This window comes from Tyto alba, unplaced genomic scaffold (assembly GCF_018691265.1).
Source record: "Tyto alba isolate M040663 unplaced genomic scaffold, T.alba_DEE_v4.0 Super-Scaffold_48, whole genome shotgun sequence".
Lineage (NCBI taxonomy): Eukaryota > Metazoa > Chordata > Aves > Strigiformes > Tytonidae > Tyto > Tyto alba.
In genome coordinates, this window is record NW_024881324.1 from 26,568,128 (window position 1) to 26,591,369 (window position 23,242).

Here is a 23,242-nt window from a genome sequence, read left to right on the forward strand (position 1 = left end):
CTGTAGAGCCGGACTACTGAGTGGTTGGATTAACAGCTCTCTTCCAGTTTATGTGCAGCAGGATGGGTCCCACTATTCGTGAGGAATCACTGGTGTGCAGAGTCTGGTCCCTTCCCCTCCTGTGGGCAGCTGCTGACACACAACTGATTTTGGGGGCAGTCGAGGCACCTCTGAGTCTATTCCAAGCTTTCTTATTGTCCTCAGAAACACAGCTCAGTCAGGGCTTTCAGAGTAAGGTGGCAAATGATCTCAGTGACCAGCTCCTTACTATAGTCTGAAAGGGCATGTAATGCATACATGCTTGACAAATACGTTCAGAGTCATGTGGAAAAGAGGCAGCTTCATAATGGAAGGTCAAGGCAGTGGACCATCGTCTTAACCCCACATAAATCTAGCTCCAGGTCACCCTCAGCAAATGTGATGGGAGGTGAATTGCCAGTACCCTTTCATAAGCGCAAATCCTTAATTAAGGAAGAGTACAAGGAGACACGTAAAATGCCAGCCTCAGCAAGTAGCAGCCTCCACTTCTTATGAGAATAAATTAGAACTTGTCAGAATAAAATTGTTTGTTTTTTTTTTTTTTTTCATTAATGTGGTTGGTAGTATTCAAAAACGTAAAATCAGATAAAACACATTGTTCTACGGTGGAAGAAGATCTTACTCCTTAAAACTGTGTGTGAGGTGCAAAGACTTTGAAGACTGTGTCAGGCTTACTGGGCAGTACCACTTTGCTTCGTTCTGCCTTGATTTATAGTAATTTTAGGAGAAGGTAGAAGAGCTAATTTAATCTGGCCATCTCTTCATCCTCTTACTGTGAAGGTTTAATTTCCAGTTAGTGAAACCAGACCTCACTTTTTGGCTCTTGGGTGAATACATAGGGTTTTATTTGTATTTGGAGATTGCCTGTTGCTATGGCAGTTTATTGAGCAAAAGCTTGTGTGCAGTGTCGGGTGGATTTTAAATAGAGAAAAAGGGCTTAAAGAATATTTCTGTGCATCTGAACTGTTGCTGAATACCAACTTATCATGATGTGTATGTGAGTTTACTTTTAATTAGCAATAACCTAGAGTGAATAGAAACTAGTGTAGACATACACATTTTTAAACATTTTGCTGGAGAGGGCTCTTATGTTTGCTTCTTTTGTATTTTTTTTCTGCTTTTCCAGCTTATGACTAGTTATTGAAGGCCGAGGTACTGCTTTGTTGCCATCAAAGCACTCTTTTCTGCCTCGCTTCCAAAATAGGATTTCTTCACAAAGAAGCAAGATACTGTCTTGTGTAAGAACTAAATCGGACCTTGAAGGAGGAAAGATTTGCATTCTGATTCTCTGCTTCTGTACCATGCACATCATTTACACCTGTCTAGATAAATGTAAAAGAAAGACAACCACATTGCTGTTTGTACTGACTAAAACCAGCAAAATACCTAGTATCTCAGGAACAGTAGATGTGCCAGCAGAGCTTACCAAGAACAGGTCATAGAAAAATGAGTATAGATATCTTTATGAAGGTCTTTATTCCTTTAAATATGATATTACTTTTCATAAAGGCATTCGGAACAGAATTCAAACAAAGACTCTTTTCCCTTTAAAGCAGCAATTCTTAAATGAAAAAAAATGAACAGTATTCTTATTTCTGCTTTTTCTTTTTTTTTTTTTTTTTTGTCTGTAGCTAAAGTCTGTCGGTTTCTGCCTTTTTACTACATACAGATTATTTTAAGGTGGCTTGAGTTTTTTTTTATTAGTGTGCTAAGCACATTTTTTACGTTTACCTGTGTAACTGTCTTTGCATACAGTTCCATATAGAATAGTTAAAACATGAAATTGTGTAAGTGAAACAGTCTCCCCATAGCGGTAATTAATTTTAAAAGTAAACCCCAAATTGTCGGTTGATTCCTGTTAATTACACCTTTCCTGCAAAACACAGAATGCTGAAGAAAGCCTTGAGCGAGTGGTGTTCTTACTGCTTATATTTACAAATGTCTGAGTCTAGGTTCGTGAGGTCTTTAGCAGTTTCCTCCCACCATTACTTACTTTGATTTTTCGTAGTGAGATGTTCATGTTTGTAACCTTGGGTATACGATGATGATAATCTTCCTCTCTGCTGGTTCAAGACTTGAGAGGCATAAAGGCAAAACTCAGTTTTGCTGCTCCAGGTAAGGTGTGGGGCCAGGCTACTGCCAGTGCAGGAAGGAAAGTAGGAAGGAGTAGGGTTGGACACTAGAGAAGAGGATGAATTCTGGCAAGGATGGTGGGAGGCAGCCTTGCTCTTCCAGCTGCCCCTGGGAGGATGCTGGGCTAAAATAAAGCCCTCTGCTTCTTCAGAGCAGCGGCTTGCCCTCTGACTTTCCCCCAGTGCTAGTAGCTGCCCAGCAGCAGCAGGCTCTTGACGCAGCACAAAAGTCAAATGTGCTTTTCCAGCAGATATACAAATAGATACAAGGGAATGCCAAGCAGGGTCTCTCTGGCCCCCAACAATTTCTTGCCTGCTTCCTATGTGGCATGTCTGCAGTGGCCCTGATCCTTGTGGCTGCACTCAGAAAGCTTTGGCTCTTTGCTCTTCCTTTTCTTTGGCACATTATGAATTTTAACAGAAGGGTTTTTTTAAAAAATTCCAGTAAATCTTCCTGTGAGTTGCACCATAAAGCTTGTTGTTTCTGTGAAAAAAAAAAAAAAAAAAGTATTATTCTGTCACTTTGTATAGTAAAATATTTACAAAATAAAAAATGACTTGTAATCCAGGATAATACCATACTACTGTGTCAGGTTGTGAATGAAGTCATTTTGCTTTGTTAGTACTGACTAGCCTGGACAGTTGCTTTCATTAAACTGAAGATCACAGAGTTGGGGTTTTGTTCTCTCAATGCATATCTATCAGCAGTGATAGTCTTAGCATAAATCAGAACCAGTTTTCTGCTATTGTTTTTTATTAATTTTATTTAGAAGGAAGAAATCTGAAGTCCAAGCCATAGAGAAATACATGTAATACTCCTTCATTTCACATGTGGTTCACAGCCTAAGTAGGCCTAGATCATAACCAGCTGCTCAGTTTTTAGCTCTGAGTAATTTCCAATGTTGCTGTGACTACTTGCCCTGTATTCACATCTGTATTCCCTCTGCAAAAGTGTGCAGGTATCATTCAGCCCATTTACAACGTCGTGTTTTTTTTCTTGAGAGAAACAGCTTTATTAAGCACACCAGTGCTGTGAAACGTTCCATTGTTTCTTTAAAAACAAAAACTATTAAAGCTTTTTTTTTTGTTTTTTTCAGGAATGTTAATTACTAGTCATTTGCTTTTTTTGGTAGGAGTTCTCTGGAATCTATCCTCCTGCGATGCACTAAAAATGCCAATCATCCAGGATGCCCTCGCAGTGTTGACCAATGCAGTGATCATCCCTCACTCTGGATGGGAAAACTCTCCGCTCCAGGATGATCATAAAATACAACTCCATTCATCACAGGTGCTGCGCAATGCCACTGGGTGCCTAAGGTGAGTACAGCAAGACATTTGCTTTGCCTTAATCATCTTGCTTCGAATTGGTATTTTTCATTCTTAGGCATCTGTAAAGTAAATAATTGGTTTGTGTGTCAGCAAAGATGGTGACTTTCAGTGCTGGAAACTCGAAGTTGGAAATAAATTAGAAAACAAGCTTCAGGCCATTCAAAAAACAATCTCTAGAAGCGCTGCTGTGGGGTGTCTATTTTTCTTTTCTTAACAGCTTTGACCAATCTTCTCATCCAAGCTTGTATATTACAGATATTTTTCTCCTTATAGATCTGTCCCATTTCCCCAGTTGCTTAAGTGAAGTCAATATGTTCTCACTATTACACCCAATTTAATCAGCACAAAAAGTAATGAAGATGCTCACAAAAAGTAACATTTGCCTTACGGGTTCCAGATGCCATTGCTGGAGTTATGATAAATATATCAAGTAGATTTTTTCTGCTCTGTGAAGATGAGAAATGGATTTCAATAAGAGACCGACCAATTTAACGTTGTTCAACTGGAATACTCAAATAGATCCTTTATGTATGGTATCTATTTACGTTGATATTTGTATGCCAAACTTGTGTACGCAACACCAAAGTGCACTTATATAAATATGTGCAATATGATCTGTCCGTTCCTAAAAATTACTGTAGATGTGAGAATGAAAATAGGATGAGTAAGAAGAGTTTCAGTTCTGACAAAACCTTACAAAAGGACTGAGTCATTGCAATTTCTGAATTCCATTCCATATTTTGTTGAAATATTTTAACATATTAGACAGGTTCTTTTAAGCGTTGTGTTTTGTTGTTTTGTTTTTTTTTTTCCCTTGTATATTGGAGATTCTGTAATCTATCTCAGACATGAAAATCAGTTAGCTAATATTTTTACATACATCACAGGAAAATTGTTAGGTGAATAGTATGTCTTGGTAATACACTATATGTTGTATGCTACATCCAAAGCAGATGTCCATCAGAGCTAAATAAGAAAAAGCATTGATAGGAGGCAAAGTAAAATAGTATTTTTTACAAAGCAAGCACCTTTTGTCTTTGTGCTGTTTGATCAAATGAAATGTCTCCCTTTCAGAAATAATATTTGAAAAGTTTAATGGAAAATGTTAAAAATATTATTGACTGCTTATATGTAATCAGAAGAGAATGAAAGATAGAAGGTAATAACTTCGTATGGTAAATATACTTGTATTGAGCTGAAATGCAAGCATGTGTGTGTGGCTACCAGCTGTGTTGGGATGTGTGACCGAAGCTAGGCATTTGTACCTGACTTGTATTGATTTTGAAAAGAGTCTGCTAGTATAGTTGTGTTGCATTTTGTTCAAATCGTTAGAAACACGATGCTCAGATCACTGTGCCAGAAGTCATTCCCTGAGGACCTGTACCACGTTGTATGTCTCACACTTCCAGAGTTTAACTTGTCTCAGTTAAAGAGCTGCCTCTAAAAGAAGTGTCCGTTATAAATTCGGGGCTTCACGGTGCCTCTGCTCTGCATGGGCACGTCCAGTGTTGGTCTCCCCATACCATAAGCTCTATCTTCCTGTTAATTTTTCCCAACTGTTTCTCAGGGACTGATGTCCAGCCCCGATCCTGCAAACCTCAGTTCTTCCTACCTCCTAACTGATGGATTCGTTGCACATTGGTCTTGAAATCTTTCTTTTTTTTTTTTTTTTTTCTGTCTTTATGAGTGTATGTGCACGCCCATTTGCAAACTGATGTGAGCTTACTGTAGCCTGCACTCTGGCCAGCCCGAGGACTTGGGGCCACATGAGAATGGTACGTTGCCTGATCTAATACACACTGCTTTGCACCAAGGCTTACAACCAAGTGCTTGGTGGTACGCTGTCATAGCAGAGTGGCTTCTGGTCAGCTCGTGCGAAATAAGCTCATATCTGCCTGCAAAAGACTGTGCATATTATAACTCTTGAATCCTTCCCAGGTAGCTGTAACAGCAGCTCAAAGGGCTGTCCTGAGCAGGTTGGTCTCACCTTCTAAACCCAGGCCCTTCCACCATAGTATGGCTTTTTACTATCTTTCTGGTATCAAACCCTCCCCTGTTTCCCAGATGCATCTTTCTGTCCTCTAACAGCTTCAGATATTTATTTGGCCTTCATCCATCTTCTTTAGATGATTTCATCCCACTTAGTCTGTATGGATGCTCTTTGGCAGAGCCAGAACATTGGGAGAGGGTTGAGCTTTTACTTCACCCCAGCAGGAACTTTCTTGTTTACCTTTCCCCAGTCACTGTTGAAATTCTCTCTCTCTCTGAAGAAAATGTCAAGTTTGAGTTTGTAGAAGAGAGAAAAGCGTACGTTGACCTCTGAGATGGTGACGGGATTGTTGTGCTGAATTCATAGAAGATAATGGGGCTGTAAGCTGAAGGAAACGGCAAAAGTGAGAAAGGAAAGATCAGAAAGCTCCGTGGGGGTGATTGGAGTAGCACGTGCTCTGTGCAGGTAGTACCTTAGCTAACATTCCTTAAATACCCGCCACCCCCAATAAATTGAACAGCTCTCACACTTCCCACTCGTGGCTGGTTACAAACCTCGTATTTCCCTTTCAAGATCTCACCGGGCGAGGGAAGTAATGTAAATCCAGAAGAGGTGATGTGGCTGCAGGCTGAGATCGTGCCGTGTTTAGGTGGGAAATGGAAAGTCCACTGTCATCTTCCGTGAGAGAATTTCTCCTAAGACTCTGGGTTGGTTGTCCTCTGCTGTTTTCTTTTTTCTCCTTTTGCTAGAGCTGGTTTTTGAAGGGACACTGGTTAAAATTCAGTTGCATCTGGATTATCAGTGATGATGCTTGGAATCATAGGAAAAGTAGTGGTGTTCAGAATACTTGACAAATGTTTCTGAAGCTGTAATGTTGACAGATTTTAGAGACATCAGGTTGTATTACATAAGGCTTAATGCTAGCAAATATGCCAGGAGGATTTGGGTTGTTTTGGGTTTGGTTTTTTTTTTTTTTTTTCAGTCTTCTGTGCCTTCAGTTTTCTGATTCATTCACTGCTGAAAACTTTAAATAAGGTCTGAGAGGTGCTGTAATGTAATCCATCCCATATACAGTGCTAATAAGGAGTTTGCAATGGCCATTATATAGAAATACCCAGATCTTTGTTTTGTGTTTTTTCACTACAGTATATGAATTATTATTTTTTTCTGCTGATCTTCCCTTTTCACAGTTTCTTGATGAGTTCTTATGCTTTTTCCATTAAAAAGTTGCTTATTAACTACAATTTTTAGTACTCTCATCTGCTTATTCATTATCATTCTTAACCAACTTCTTAAGTCTGCAACTCCAGTCACAGTAATTCAGTTGAAATCAGCATGAAATCATATGAAAGCCAGCAGCAACATTAGACCTTCTTTTCCTGTTATTTTCTTTTTTCCTTAAAGACATTATTTACAAACTGCGCTTAGCATACTTCTGTAATTTGAAAAAAAAAAAAAAATAGCTTTAATACAATATTGTACTAATTGATTTTACATAACTTGAATACTTTGAAATGGTTTAGCTAATTCAAAGCTCTAAATACAGCATTATACCTATCACTTATAAATTTAACCTTAATATTAATCTTTCATAAATTTCTAGACCTCAGTGTGGCGTGTGTTAGAGTTACCACCCAATTTACTTGCCTCCCCACTGAGATTCTAATACCTTACCTCATTACCTGTGAAAGTTTGACTTCTTTTTTTCCTTTTGGATTTCAGCTGTGACTGCTTTATTTGTGTTGGGGAAATACTGTATCTTTGGTTTATAGTTGCTGATTCATTCCGACTTACTGGGGAAAGTCAGGTGAAAACTGAATTTGGAATCCCAGTTGTTTATGGGGGGGGGTTACAATCCCTAATCTGATATTTAAAAATCAACGGGAGACACGTTGCATAATGTTGTTTTAACCTGAAGCATCAAGCTCACTTACCACAAAACTCGATCTCTGTCCAAAGACTATCTGAAAAAATCCCAGACAAAAACCTTTTCAAGAGTTTTTGTCCTGATGTGCAGTCTGGAACCCTGTTTTTTTCAACGAATTTAAGATGAATTCAAGTTAAGAGAATCTCGTCTGAGGACTTCTAAAAAACTTTAAGAATTTACTGTTTTAAGATTCTGATCTGGTTTTAGATGTGAAATCATCAAATGCTGTCTTTTTCTTTCTTCCATGTTCTGTTTAATTTTTCATCATACACTGAAGGTGTATGGACAGTTGTGAAAATCAGACTATTAAAATATTTATTTCCCCCCCTATTAGTTGATTAGAAAATTTATGGGAGAGTAATTCAAGTAGCTTGTGTTTATAGAGCTCCATGCCTTTCAAATTTTCACACTTCATACTTTCATGCTTGTCAAGCCTTTCACAAAATACCATTAATTATTTTTCAACTGAAAAAAAAAAAGTATGTAGCAAGCTCTCGGAGTAGAAAAGCAAAAGGGAAGAGTGCTTTTAAAACATTAATTGAGTGTAACTGACCCAGTAGTGTTTTCTGGATAGATCAACTTTTGGAAGGAACAGATTACCTTGTGAAAACAATTTGTGTTAACTATGAAGCCTGAATATCAAAAGTTTTTAACTGTTTTGTGGATGAATTATCTGTTTCGCAGACATTTACGGGTAATTCATTTATTCCACTGTCTCATTCCTCCTGCAGTTCGCTCATAAACATCCAAAGTCTATTGATTCGTATACTTAGGAGCTTCTATAATCTGTTTTGAAAATAATGTTTTGCTGCATCCTGACAAAATAAGATGTGGGAGCAGCATAATTCTGTATTATTCATCCTCTGTTTAGTTCCTAAAGAAACATCTGTATATATGAAGAAACATTCTTATATATATGTGTGAAACGTGTTTCTCAAGAAACTAAACTGATACAGGTGTGTATGTGCATGTGTATACGTGTGTTTATGTGTAAATACACACAGGTATAAAAGGGCTGATCAGTGAAGCTAAAACATGTTTCTGTCTTCACTGACTGGTGCAAGCTCTAACTGTCTTCAGCTGGGTGCAAACAGAGCTGACATCTTACAGCAGAACCAGGACCTTTGCTGCTGGGTTTACGGTTCTCCTTCTAGCAACAGGACAGTCACATTTTGTCCATCCCCGCGTACGCTGTAGTGAGCATGGAGGTGTCAGGCTTGGCAGCCCACCTCAGTGTTTCCCTTGGTTTTTTCTAGAGCCCAGGAGCCTTTCGCGGGCTGACCTTGCTACCTTGCGCATCGGATAACAGAAAGCCCACTCTCCAGTTAGAAGCCTATCAGAATCCAAAGTTAGGGCAAAACTCGTATTAATTGTGTGTTTCCACTGGCAGCCTACTCGAGGGAGGGACTTTTACTACGAGCAGTTCCAGCAGGCGAGAGGCGTGGGAGAGAGACAGCTACCTAGAGGGGTACTGAGTCAGGGTTATCCACTTGTAGAGAGGAAGCTGTCCAAATCCAAACCCGCAATTTTTCCTCCTCTTAGCCCCTTCAAATCAAGTCTTATCCTGGAAGATATAAGATATAAGCAAGATAGAAAGAGGGTGATCACCACTGTTCTTGTCTTTTTAATACATTTTGAGCTATCAGAAGTAGAAAGCTGATGTGATTAACATCCAAGGACCATCAGGTCAGCAGATTTTATGCCGATTATCTAGCTATATGCTGTGAATATATTGTGGTGAAACACATTCTATTTTACATAGCGTACAGGGTTGCACACCATGTGTTAAATACACCTCATTTGGCCACAGCTAGGATGTTGACTCAAGTTACAGAGTTCCTGAACTCCAGGCTTATACTGGCTATACTGGTGTGTCCATTGTCAGCAAGCACCTCTCCTGAGAGCTCTCCTTAGCTTGCAGATTTCTCTAGGGCGTGGAGTTGGAAGTAGGTGCAGAGGGAACCCTTGTTCAGAAGCTAAGAAAAGCTTAGCTTTAACGCCTGATTCTGTTAAGGTTGATTCCTTTTCACTAAAACTTAAAATCTTATTAAAATGATATCATTTATGCTCCTGGATCTCAGCAGTGACAAGCAGTGGAGGAGCTGAGGGGCTAATGTTGACTCTCCATCATTTTGATGAAGCGGAGAATGATCCCTCACACGTACTGTACGAATGACTACCAGATAATTTCCCATTTAATGTAAATTAAGGTATCTTGGTCACAACTTCTACATCTTGTCTTTTCAGGCTAAAGCGGAATGGCATATTGTTTACTTTTAAATATGTTAGCTCAGAAGTTCTGTATTACTTGTAAATGATGAATTTTGAAAAACTGCCTTTAATAAGTTTGATAATGCCTTCCAGAGTACCATACAGGAACATAATTCACAGGAGGGAAAATGAGCTGAACTGCTGGTTTTTGTCTTTTCAAGCAAGATAGAAAGGATTAACGCTAAGTTGCATTTACCTAATGGCAGGCATTTTAATCAATGAGTAGGTGTCTATAGAAGAGCCTGGATTTTAGAGGTTCTGAGTATTTCTAGACTATCACTGACTTACCAGCTCTGTAAATAATTTGTAGTTTTGATATTGTTGATAATGAGTTTAAGTGCCAAATTTCAGGCACCCCAAATCAAAACTTGCAGGCAGGCTGCTTTCAGGAGCATGAACTATGAAAAAATTATTTTAAAAAAGGCCTAAAACTTTCACTAGCTCACGTGTAAATGGTCACAGCCTATTTCACAGCCACGTTCCTAGTATTCCAACCACAAACCAAAATGGGAAAAATCACAGAAAATGAATGAGCCAGTCTCCTGTGGAAATTGTATTTCACCTTTTTAAGTAGCTGAAAGGTCCAGCCTAGAAAAAAGTCTCAAAGCAAGCTGAGAGGCCACAGTGATTGCATCGCAGTAAAGTATAAAGTTTCAAAGGCAAATTTCTGCAAGATATGAGAGAGATTGTTCCTTACTGAATGCTGTGATCATTCAAAAATGTAACTGAAATAAAAATCTAATGTTAAGATTCGGGAGGAGGGAGATTTTAGTATGACTAGATCAGTGTCCTCTGATTGCTGCTGTAATATTTTTAATCAGAAGGTACTCGAGGGAAAAGTACCAACAGAATTAAATGTGTAGCTGTGTCAGACACTTAAGCACCCCACTTTTTCTTCACAGTGCAGTTCCTCCCACTTTGCATATTCATGAACAAATTTATAAGGTTTATACAAGGTCATACTGTATTAATTATAGCAGTGGTATTCAAATAGCACTCTGAAGTTTAATGCTTTTTCAGCATTTCTGTTAAAAGCATTACTTGAACCTATCAAATTGGTGCTACAAATTCCACATAACTCTGGGAATTCGTTCTGGGCTCAAGTTGATCAAAATCTCAACCAGAAATTTTGTTTTTCAACTGGTGTTCTGGAATGCTTTTGTATTCTCTTTTGGTCTTAAAAGTAATACAGCATAGTTCCAGACACTTTTTGCTCTCCTATACTTAAAAACATATAACAGGTTTTGGTGGCATAACTCCTTCCTCCATCGTTCTATCTAATAAGAGACTCTGGACTCCTCTGTCTACATCTTCCTTCAAATGCAGAAGGAACTCCCGGTGTATTGATTTTGCACTGAGATAGCCAAAAAGTGATCTGTCAATATCCATCTTCAAAATATTATTTAAGTGATCCCTGAGCAAACAAGGAAATTCATTCATATTTCACTGAGGCTTCATGTTTGGATACAAATTAGAAATATTGGACCTGTACATCAGGGTCTGATAATTTAGGACCTAGCTGAAATTTAGTTCCTGTTCTTCAACTAGGATCTTTTATTCTCTTTAACATTAATGTATCTGGGGGTTTTAGGGGAAAAAAAAAAAAAAACAAAAAACAAGAAACAAACTTAACCAGGTGTCATACGGTTAGAAATCTTTACTTGTTGCTATGGCAGGAGTGTGTTCTTCCTGTAATTTACCGCTGATGGAAATTATACACACACATACGAAAAGAATTAATGTGCCTCAGTACCTTAGCTTTCATTTTACAATATTCTTAGGCATAGCAACAATGACAAAACTGTCAACTGCTGCCTCTTAAGCTGAATGGCTTATGGTGTACCCTACCCTTGGGTTAGGGATGTGTTGAATATCTCAAGTATGTTTTGAATGTCTGACTATTTTCCCAGCTTTTGGTGGTTTGAATTCCTTTCAGGATGAATGTCTTCTGTTAACTAGCGCCTAATGTGAAAATTAAATGTCCACTCATATTTACATGGTTAGATAGTGTTAATTTTCATTTCCTTCTGTCAGAGGTTTATATGGTGTGGATGTGAATGCTCTGAAGGAAGTAAAATTGATTGCTTTGTGAAAGGAGGGCTGAGATTCTGTGGTTTTGTTTTTTTTTTTTTTTTTTCATTTCAGAACAGTTTTTGTTTATGCATTAGTGAGGGTTAGCTTGGCAAACACTGTAATAAAGTACGACCTAGGTCTTGGTGGCCTGCTGCCTTGATTTGAGCTGACTCCAAGCCCAGCTGACTATAATGAGCCTCCTTCTCCACTGGCCAGCTGCAGAGCTGAGTATCACAGGTGGAACAGCTATTTTCTTTTTTGGGAAGAGACCCCCCCAAGCCTGTGTGGGACTGCACGTATTTTAGAATGTGTCAGTGTATCCGTGCGTGGGAAGCTGAAGAGGTGGAGCCAATTCTGTCTCACCTGTCTGGGCCCATTGGAAAGAATCACAAAGGCCATAGGTGTCAGTGGGAACCAGGGTGTACCCCTGTTGCTGCTTCGCAGACTATCCAAAATCCTGGATAGTCCTTTTGAACGGGTACTTTGAAAAACTGGTATAGTCTGGCTCCACAGAAGAGACTAGTTGTCTCAGCATGAGAGAAAACCAGATTGTGACAATTCTGTAGCACCACTCGTGGTCATGGTGACTGATTATAGAGGATGATGTTTTATTTACTCAAGGGAGATGAGAAACATGACCATCCAGAGTTTGTATGCCCACTCACTTCCACCACAGATAATAAAAGAATATTCAGTCAGGTTCAGGTTCTTCAGTGCTCATCGCTTGATTTACTTATTAACTAGCTTTTCTCCTCTTGAAGCTATCTGCGTTACCAGGCAATATGAAAAAGGAACATGTGAAAACACACAGCTCTGCATAGCGAAGGAAGGGCAGGGCGTACTTCTGCAGCTTTGCCTCATTATCTTATAATAGACTGCCTCAGATCTGAAGAAACTTCCCCTAGGAGCGAGAAGATCATTTGGTCTCTTTGCTCAGTCTGAGGATTTTCAATAGAGATACCTGTTCGAAGTACGCTGAGCTTGCTTCATCCTTCTGGATAAGCCAGCCAGCATCACAGAGTAAACATTTTGTCATTTCAGAATGTTTTGGGCATGTGAACTGTCTCACTTGAAGCACAAGAGTAGTTAATGCCAGCAGCTCAAGCTGAGCCACTGCTCAGGTCTTTTCCTGCGAGAAGGCTTTGGTGGCATTCCACATTTCTGCAAGTCGGTGAGCTACCGAGAGCTTGTGAGAAACCCTCTCTGGTAATATCCTCAGCAGTGAAGCCCCGAGACGTGCAGTCCCCACTAACCAGGGTTACAAACGTCGTTACGCTGATCTGTTATTTTTATCTGTTTTGGAACTATTTTCCCGGGAAGCCTCCCGATGAAGTAAGGAAAAATACAGCTCGTTTGGGGTGCGATGAAATGGACTGCCGACTGCCAAGCCTCCTTAGTTTACAGTCCACTCACAGTGTCTGAGCTGGACTGAAAAGCAGCAGATCGTTTCATTTCTGGATGTCATCTGGATGTGAAACTTTGCCCAGTGAGTGTTGAGCTTTTGTTCTTATTGTCACGACACACCTGCATAGAGGAGTTTTAGCGCTTTTTAAGATTTTTCCTTGAGTAGAGAGTAAAATCTACTAAGAACACTTTGAGGAAGAAAGATGAAGTCCATTACTTGCAATGAAATGGATTTTCCCCTTTCTCAGAGGATTAGCAAAGCGGGCAGTTAATTCGGGGGTAAACTGAGACTTCTCTAAAGACTAAAGTAAAAAGCCAATCACTAACTCAGTTTCATCACTTTTGTCCAATTTGACTGTTTCTCTGGACATGATAAAAACTAACACATGGAGCGAAAGGGTTCAAAGCTCGGGCTAGGTCTGAGGTGCGATGCTGGTTTCCAGCCAGAGCTCACTGATACACACACAGCCTTGCGGACGCCGCCTCGGGAAGGCAACAGCAGAAGAGGACGGGAGGATTTTCCTGTCTTCTGCCAGCAAAGTCTGAGCTAAGTTTCTGTCCAATATGGAAGAGTTCCATATTGGGGTGGAAGACTTCCCTCTTGAAAAATTAGTTAAGCAAAGATGTTAGAGGCTTTTGAGGTTTAGGGTTTTTTCCTGTTGCCTTCCCTAAATTAGCTTCATACTGTATTTTCAAGTTATTACTGTTGAGAAAGTTACCTTTCAAAAGAAAGACCACATTCTTCTTTTTTTTTTTTTTTTTAATAATAATAATAATAATGCTAATGCTAATAATAATAATGTATTTTAACTGCATCTGCATGTACTATGTGAAAACATTTAACATCTGCCTGATAGTATTTTCAGCTAGGATTGCAGACTACATACAGAGGATTACTGTGACAAAGTACTTCTGAAGTATTCATCCTAGTGTAGCTTTTTTACTTTCACAGCTCATTTCTTTTTGTCAGGTACTCATTTATTATAGTTAGTTGGTTACAGCTTCAGCATTTTCTCTTGAAGGACAGTAGCACTGTGAAATACCTCCTCCTCCCCTTCCCCTGCTGTCATTCATCCATCTTTATATCTGATTTACTATGCACAGAAGTACAGTACTTGGAAGGTGTTTAAAAAGAGATAGTCCTGAAAGGGCACAATGTAAATATTGCACATATACAAATGTGGGTGGGTGTTTTTGTAATCCCCTAATGAAATAAAATTACATATAAAGCAGAAAATAAAGATATTTTATTTACCAAAAAAAAAAAAAAAAATAAATTCCCTGGGTTCACTTTCTATAATTAATTTGTGTTGAGGACATTTTTCAGTAGACTGGTCAAATGCGTTGATTTTGATCGATACCTGCTGTCTTCGGTTGCCAGACTTCAAGCTAAGGCGTGTCTTCTAATCTATGCAAATATGAGAAAAGGCGCAACAAAATTGTCTGCACTTTTGGCAGTTACGTGTTACAGTTAGCTGCCCGTGCTCGGAGCCCAGCGGCACTCCAGGCTGCTCAGGTGAGCGCTTGCAGTCAATAGGTAGACCTAAGGCTGCCTGGCCTTGGGCACAGCTGGTGACTTCAGAAGTATTTAAGTTTTATAACCTCACAGAAACAAGGGAGATCTTATATTGAGTTAAACTGTGTGGGGGTGGGAGGTCATCCTTTTTATAGCCTGAGTGATAAAGGGAGCGCAGCAGAGAGTAATGGCTCTGTTTACATTCACCTACACCATGACCAAGAGGCAGAAACGAGCATTTACCAGCCTGTGTGAGTATTTGCTGTGCACCAGGGGAGGATCAGCTGGGACAAATTTAAGAAGGAAGATGCAGCTCTATTAACTTCACACCAAGGACAGCGATGTAACGAGGTGATGTCTTGTCGGCTGGATGTCATCTCTTTTGAAAACTGTAGCCCTCCTCGGCCCAACCATGTCACCCTTCCCTGTCACTGGGTGGCAGAGGTTACTGAGGACAACTGATCCACACAAGCCACCAGCAAAATCAGCTGGAGCGTGGCTGCCACTGGGATCACCAGTGCTGAAACGAGGGAGAGGGAAATTCACAGGAATCGTGCATTTTTCTGAACTGAAATTTTACACAATTTGCAGGAACAATGTGGGAATTTTTAGTTGTTTTTACAGGAACAATGTGCTGGCTCTTTTGGTTTTACCTTCAGTTAGGTTGCAGAAGAGTGAACTAAAACAGTCTTTGGGCGCTGAACTAATCCCAGATTTCCCGGATATTTTTTTTTTTTTTTTTTCTGACTGAGGAGGTTCTTTGTTTGGGTTTCAATCAAGAAATCCGAGGTACCCAAAGTTAAGTAGGCAGCATCTCTGCCTCGGAGAAGTTCAGGGAAATCAGTCACTTTCCTCTGATTATAAAAGCAATTTGTGACTTGTTTGAGGTGGCTTGCTTAACTAGACACCTGGATGAATTACTGGATGTTTAGAAGCCTGCTACTTCTATATATCACATTTGTGTATACACAAATGACCTGTAAATAATGTTTGTTTTACCATTTGCTCCTCCAAATGTATAGGTACTTTAAATACTTTGATATTACTAGTATCTACAATGAAAATATATCATTACTAGCTAATAAACAGAAAGAAAGACATGTGTGATGTATGGGGGTTTGTATGTGTTTATATAGCTATATACTTTCTTTTTTTGGTATTCTTTAGCCTGAATAACAGCAGTTGGTAGTATTTCTTTTAAGAAAGTGGAGAGTGACTGCATTAACACAAACATTTTATTCTAGAATTGTGGCTCCACATGTCATGAAACACATGGAAAGCATTAACTGATTAATTATTCCCCCATAATTCTCCAACATATCTCTGTCTAGACTATAATACATGCCGTATTGCTTCTGCCAAGGTTACATTTTGCTTGACCTTATGGCAGACATACAGTGTAATTACTAAATGGAGGCTAATTTATGTAAACAAATGTTAGTTTTTCATAGCACGAGCCCTATCATTATGTTTTATTGCTAGTGGATGTGTTATATAGTCAGTCATTCTTCAAGGGCTTGGGTAGGTCATAATTGTAAATTATCTTTATACTGTAAATTCTAAATATTTAGAGTTTACAAAGTGAAATTATCCTAATCCCTAGATATGATTTTTTGTTTCCTCTCCTACAAGTATGTGAAAACTTTAATTGATCATGCTTTAGCAAAGTAAATATATCTTACTTTGTATAAAGGTAACCAAATTATTTTCTAGTTAGTACACAGAGAGTTTGGGGAATGCTAATGCAAACCACATCCATTATTATCAGACATAATACGTGAAATCAAGTATGCAGGAGCTGGAATATATTTAATACTTTGATAACTGTCACGTACTGGCCTTCATCTATCAAAAACCTTAGAGGTAGCTGCCATACAGTAAAAGAAATTGACTTCCATTGCTTCTTATAAGCCAAGCTAACATGATGGCTCCCCTTATTAAATCAAGTGCAGGAAAGTATTATAGGGGTAATAGCAAAACTAACCACCACTTTTCTTCTTGGTTTCCAATAATACCAATGGTACCTTTTCTTTCCTTCTTTCTCATTCCTATAGAAAGAAATGAAGAAGGAGATTGATGGTGTTTACAATGACATCTGAATAGCTGGGTTTTTCTTTGGGTTTCCATGCGGCAGTTTTGGGAATGCGACTCTTTGGCAGACATCTAAGCTTATGCATTCCTTTTCTGCTTAAACATTTCACATTTAGTCCTCTCTCTTGGAGGTCTGTCCTTGTGCTGTTTATTTTGTGAAGCTCACGTGTTCAGTAAAAAAAATATATGATTAACCTGTCTTATCAATAATAAATATTTGTTCATGGTCAGAATCTGCAGTGAGAAACAGAACAGTTTCTAGCAGATGCCAGTTTGGAGTTTGCTCTGCTCTTTTCATAGTTCGTGTGAAATTAATTTAGTGGCCTCAGCACAATTCCTGTTACTGTCTCACTCAGAGCAATACTACTGTTGTCAGTCCTTGATACCAGGCAGGAAACAGGAATGATGGCAGCAGTAAAACTGGAAGGCTAACTTGGCAGCACTGGGAAGGTGTACCTGCAGCAGCATCCCATCAGCATGTTCAGGCAGCAGTACAGACTATTGCACTTGGTATAAATCTCCTGTGGGCCTGGACTATACCCTTGTTATTCTCAACTGTAGTGGCATACTTTCCATTTTAACTTTGGTTGTTAGCCTTACCTGCCTATGCTTTGATTATTCCTCCTGACAACAGCACCAACGTATCCACGGCAGTCACAAATTTAATGGATTTTGAAGCCTCTGTGTGGCTGCTTCATAGAAGAAGGATGCTCACCAAATTTAAAATAAAAAAATAAAAAAAAAATAAAAAAAAAAAAAAAAAAAAAAAAACTAACAAACTCAATGAGAACTTGGGAACAAAGCACCCTCTTCTACAAGAAGACTTGGAAATTATGGCAGAAGGCTCACTTGGGTAAACAGAAACCTTGCTGAATGTCGTGGTTTAAGACCAGATGGCAACTGAGCACCAGGCAGCCACTTGCTCCTTCCTTCCCCCTCAGGGACGGGAAGGCAGAAATAAAACAAAAGGCTGGGGGATCAATACAAGGACAGGGAGGGATGACTCACCCATTAGGGTCACAGCCAAAAGACAGACTCGATTTGGAAAGAACATCAATTGAATTTGAACACCACCACCACTTAATTTACCATTCAAACAGAGTAGTGAGAAATACAATCACATCTTAAAAACACCTTCCCCCCCACCCCTCCCTTCTTCCTGGGCTCAAGCTTTGCTAATTTCTCTACCTCCTCCTCCCAAGTGGCACAGGGGATGGGGGTTGCAGTCAGTTTATCACACGTTGCCTCTGCTGCTCCTTCCTCCCCAGGGGGAGGACTCCTCACACTCCTCCCCTGCTCCAGCGTGGGGTCCCTCCCACGGGAGACAGTCCTCCACGAGCTTCTCCAACATGAGTCCTTCCCCCGGGCTGCAGTTCTTTACAAACTGCACCAGTGTGGGTCTCTTCCACGGAGTGCAGTCCTCCCAGCAACAGACTGTTCCAGTGTGGGTTTCCCTTAGAGTCCCGGCCTGCTTCAGGCACAGCCACCTGCTCTGGGGTGGGGTCCTCCACGGGCCACAGGTGGGCCTCTCCCCTCCTTCTCCTCCTGTCTTTCACTGACCTGGGTGTTTGCATAGGTATCTCCCTCACAATTCCTCCTCCTCTCAGGTTCCCCTTCTTAAATATGTTATCACAGAGGTGCAGCCACCATCACTAATTGGTTCGGCCTTGGCCAGCAGCCGGTCCAACTTGGAGCTGGGGGAGCTTCTAGAAGCTTCTTACAGGAGCCGCCTCTGTAGTCCCCCCCCCTTCTGCCAAAACCCTACACACACAAACCCAACCCACTGAAGCACAAGAAGAGACCGAAAAGTGGAAACGGGAATAACAAAGGAGTGTGAAAAGCCTTGGTTCTGCACTTGGGGATGAAATGAGGAAGATCAAAGCCCAGCTGGAGCTAATGAGGGACATAAAGGGTCACAGCAGGGGATTTAGCAGGCATATGTATCCTGAAAGCAGAAAGAAGTTGTGGGGAATGTGGGACAAATTAGTGATGGACAAAAGGGGAAAAGGCTAAACTACTCAATAGCTTTTGTGCCCCAGTCTTATCTGGAAAATCCTTCTCCTACACTCCTGTACATTTCAGCATGTTTTAGAAAGGAGGAGAAGCCAGTAACGGGCAAGCAACAGGTTAAGGACTATTTGGAGAAAATAGATATATTCACATCCATGAAACTGGATGGTATTTACCCAAGGGTACTGCAAGAGAAGCTGGTTGATATGGTTGAGGCACGTGTCATGCTGGCATTTGGGGGAGGTGTCTGAGGACTAGAGAAGGACTGAAAACGTATCTGTCTTTGAGGATAACAAAAAGGACAGTCTGGGGACCACCTTTACCTCAAACCCTGGGGAAAGCAATGGAGCATGAGCTCTTGGAATCCACTTCCAAACATGTGAAGGAACAGTCATCATGGATTTACCAGTGGCAGATCATGCTTAATGAGTGGGATTGCCTTCTGTGATAAAGTGTCTGGCCACGTGGATGAAGGGAAAGCACTGATGCAATATACCATCACTTTATCAAGTGTTTTATCAGTACAGGCTGGAAGCCCTCTGGCTGAGCAGCACCCCTTTTGAAAAGGAGCTGGGGTTTATAGAGGGCACCAAACCAAACATGAGCCAACAATGTGGTCTTATTATGCAGGCTGGGGTACATCTGTGGCCAGAGGGTTCACGGAAGATCTTCCCGCTTTACTTGGTATGGGTGAGGCCATCTCTGCAACGTGATGTCCAGCTTTGGGCCCACCCACTTCAACAGACATGTTCAGAAACTGGAGAGGTGGCAGGGAAGAGGTGACAGGTTTCATGTTGGAGGGTTCAAACTGGGCATTATGCTTGACCAGGAAGGTAGTGCAACACTGGAACAGAGAGGTGGTGGGATGTCCATCCTTTCATGTATACAAGGCTCTCTAACAAAGCCACTGACCTTGTCTTGTGTTGATGACAGTCAGGCAGCAAGCTGGACTTGGATGACTTCCCACACGTTCCTTCCAACCAGCATTTCTGAGGTTCTGTGAGTGACTCCAGAGTTTCAAGTCAAGCTCCTGGAAAACAAGGAATACAGAAATTGCAAGCGCTGAAACAAATTCTGGAAGAGAACAGAATTCCCTAACCTCCTTTCCCATCTCAGGGCCATTTTTTGTCTTCCCTTGCATTGGTCACGGAGTGGTCATGGTCATTGTTGACAGAGATGAGCAGGCTAACAGAAAACAACCCCTTCTACAATATAACTCTGATTCACATCAGATAAGTCCATCCTGCGCAGTTTATGGAGCCTGAGTCTTATAGGGGTGAAAAGTGACAGTGTAGACAACATATCACAATCATTCTGTGAAAGGGGATTAAATTACAGTTGCAGAGGCCAGCTTAATTTGGGCATTACTTAAGTTTTCAGTGCTTGACTTTCTAACCATACTGTTCTGTAAAGTATTTTATAATTTATAACGATGAACTGATTAGCAATTGCAAGTATGATTACTTTCAAACGTCAGCCAAACAGCTGAAGAAAGATTTGTATTTGAAACATCTTTATTCAATTACAGTAGTGTACATTAATGAGTGTTCATTTGGTTTCTCTTAATTTTTGTTAGGAGTAATTTTAAATCATAGAATAGTTTATAAAGTAAATAGTGGTCTGTGAATTAGTGGCATTTTGATGGGATTTTAAATTGAAATGCATAGTTATGACATTGGGCATATGTAATAAGACATTTATTTAAATAAACAATCTCTGAATTGCAGTTACGAGCTGCTGTTCATAATTTTTTACATCAAGATGAAAGTGCAGTCAGAAAAAAGTATTGACCATTACACGCACAGTGTCTAAAGTGCCATTTGCAAGTCTCCAAAATCAGTTAAATCCCCTCAAAATTGGGATCAAAATTCTATGCAAAATATTAATATGACATTTGTTGAAGTAATGGACATGGAGGAAACCCAGTAGATTTTTCAGCAATTAATTTTCCTGACTAATATAACTTAATTTTTGATCCCATTGATACCTCCAAAATTTTCTGAAGTTCTCTGAACTTGTATACTGAAATATTTCCACAACTCTTCACTATTTCTGAGTGACTTCATCACTGGGCTAAATAAAAAAAAAGACGGTTGCACTTGATCTTTGAAGTAGTTTCAGAGTTTATGCTTATTACTGCTCTTCTTTCTGTGTATTAATAGCAGCAATCAACTTCTCTAGCACTGCAATGTTTTTTTTTGGCTGTCATCCTTCATTCAGTTAATGGGGTGGATTTCTAAAGGAAGTTTACAGTGTGACGGGCTGCCTGAATCTTTTGAGGCAGGTTGTAGCGCCATTCTTCAAGTGGAGGTTGTGTGATAAATGTGTAAATTGAAGACCTAAGTGGTCTAAAGCACTTTTATTTGGGGAAAGGGGGAGGGAGGCATACTGAATGTCATGAAATTGTTACTGTAAAAGGCGATAGCAAAGGCATGTGTATGAGATTTTGCTGTCTGAATTATCAATGTTGAACAGCTCGGGGTAATTAGGCATATTCTGAGAAAAGATTTCAGTGTGCGGATTGAAATTCCAGCATGCACCTACATGCGTTTGAATGGCTTTGGGTGCAGGCGCGGTACCTCCGGCCGGCCGGCGGAGGCTGTGCTTGGAGCAGCCCTGCACAGCCCCAAAGGTGTGGGTAAACACCGAGGTTCGTGTTTTCCATCTGTCAGGGTGCTGCTTTCCATGGAGATCCTCGGGGAGCGGATGACATTCATGACAGTGCTGTTGCGTGGCTTAGTGCCACGGTGACGAGGGCAACATGTAGGTAAAATGATCAGGCAAGAGCGCAGATATGTTTGTGGGGAGTTGGCGAGTAGGCTTAAACATTAAATTGAAGCCGAATATGGGTTACAACGTGGGTGCTAAAACCAAGAGTTTTGCTTTAGGGACTTGTCTACACAGTTGGAAGAGCAGAAAGCAAAGAACCGCGGAATGGTTGTTTCTCCGAAATTCTCCCTGTGAATACCGTCAGGTGTCCCCAGCGGAAGTTAGTGCAGGACAAATACTGCTTTTGCAATTCAAATAATTATCCGTAAGCTTCCTCCAGCGGAAGAGTCCGTACAGTACCTGCATATTCCTGCTGTGCTCGATGGCATCCATCGGGTGCACAGCTCTTCCCTTCATCTAAGCGCTGGTGTGGTTTCCTACAGATAAGCATGTTCCCAGAGCTGTGCTCCGAGGGACACTGAGCTGCTGCCAGCATCCAGAGGTGCAGGGGGAGGCACTTGTACCCAGCAAAGCCCAAGTCGGCGTCTGATCCTGATTACAGAAAGGAAGAGAAGCTGGACCTCAGCTGAGGCCCCTCCACTATCTGTACCCCACATGGTATGGGAAGGGGTAGGGCCCTCAGCGGCATGACATCCCATAGATCAAAATTCACAGGATGAAGAAGAAAACACGGGACTGAGGTGACCTTCCAGTCTACGCATACGTAAAATTATATTAACAGCCGATTTTAAATATGACATAGTTACAGCTTTTGCTTTATTGAGGAGCTGAGATTCAGGGGATCTCAGATGGAGAACATATACTTCACACTCGTGGAGGCCAGTGAATTTCAGCCTAGTCAAGTTTGAAGGTCTTAGGGCATTCAGGAAAATAGACCTTTAACCAAAAGCGCTGCTTAGCCTTCAGTGGCTCTAGGAGTGGAAAGGCCAGGAAAATCAAGACCAGTATGGGAAAATTGAGTCAGCTACTTAATGAATTGTGTCGGGGAGCAGGGCTGCTCCTCAAGGGCAGGCGAGCCGGGAGCTGGGGGTGGCTGTGACACGGACAGGCAGTGCCCGTCCAGTGGGCTCAGCCAGGGGAACAGAGCTGGGGGGACAGCAGTGGGTCCTGTTGGCACTCCAGGGAGCATCAGGGGATCAAGCCAGGTCCGAGGTCGAGGGAGGAGATCCAAACAACGAGCCAGAAACGGGGCTGGGGACCAGGACTGCTGCAACATTGCTGGGGCAGGGACAGGGCTCCAGGCGTGGATGTAGCGAGGTCCTGGGCCGTGGGCACCGGTATGTAAAGCTGGCAGGCGAGTAGGTAGGTATGTAAAAAATGAGGTATATCAAAGAAAAACAGAAGTGGTAGGAATTACTTTAATCATAATTAATAAATTGCAGGGTAATTCTGCCTTTCTCAGTGCTATATCCATAAATGAATCATCTCGTGCAAAAGGTAGTTTATCAGTTACGATCACACACCCCTCCTGCTCTGGGCAGAAAGATAACTCAAGCACAAGGAACTGGAACGCTGCGGTACTTGATTAATGCAGTCACCATCTTGATGGAGTGTCATTTTACCAGAGCCACCTGTTCAGGAAGGAAAAAAAAAAAAAAAAAAAAAAAAAAGTTCCACTAGTATTTGGTATTAGCATATTTATTTCAGCAAGGTTTGGCAGGGGAAATCAGCTCTGAGCTGGGGCATAAGTGCTAAGCTTCCTCAACTTGTATTAAATAATTTGCACTCTT

At 40.8% G+C, this 23,242-nt stretch overlaps 1 protein-coding gene across 11 annotated transcripts in view; it reads left to right on the forward strand.

Moving 5' to 3' along the window:
* CTNND2 (catenin delta 2) overlaps window positions 1–23,242 on the forward strand; it is a 699,957-nt gene that overhangs the window by 559,655 nt on the left and 117,060 nt on the right. For all 11 annotated transcript variants that reach the window (XM_042806909.1, XM_042806907.1, XM_042806914.1 and 8 more), the window contains one exon: window positions 3,305–3,488. In XM_042806909.1, coding sequence (XP_042662843.1) covers window positions 3,305–3,488 — 184 coding nt within the window. The remainder of the gene's footprint in view (window positions 1–3,304; window positions 3,489–23,242) is intronic.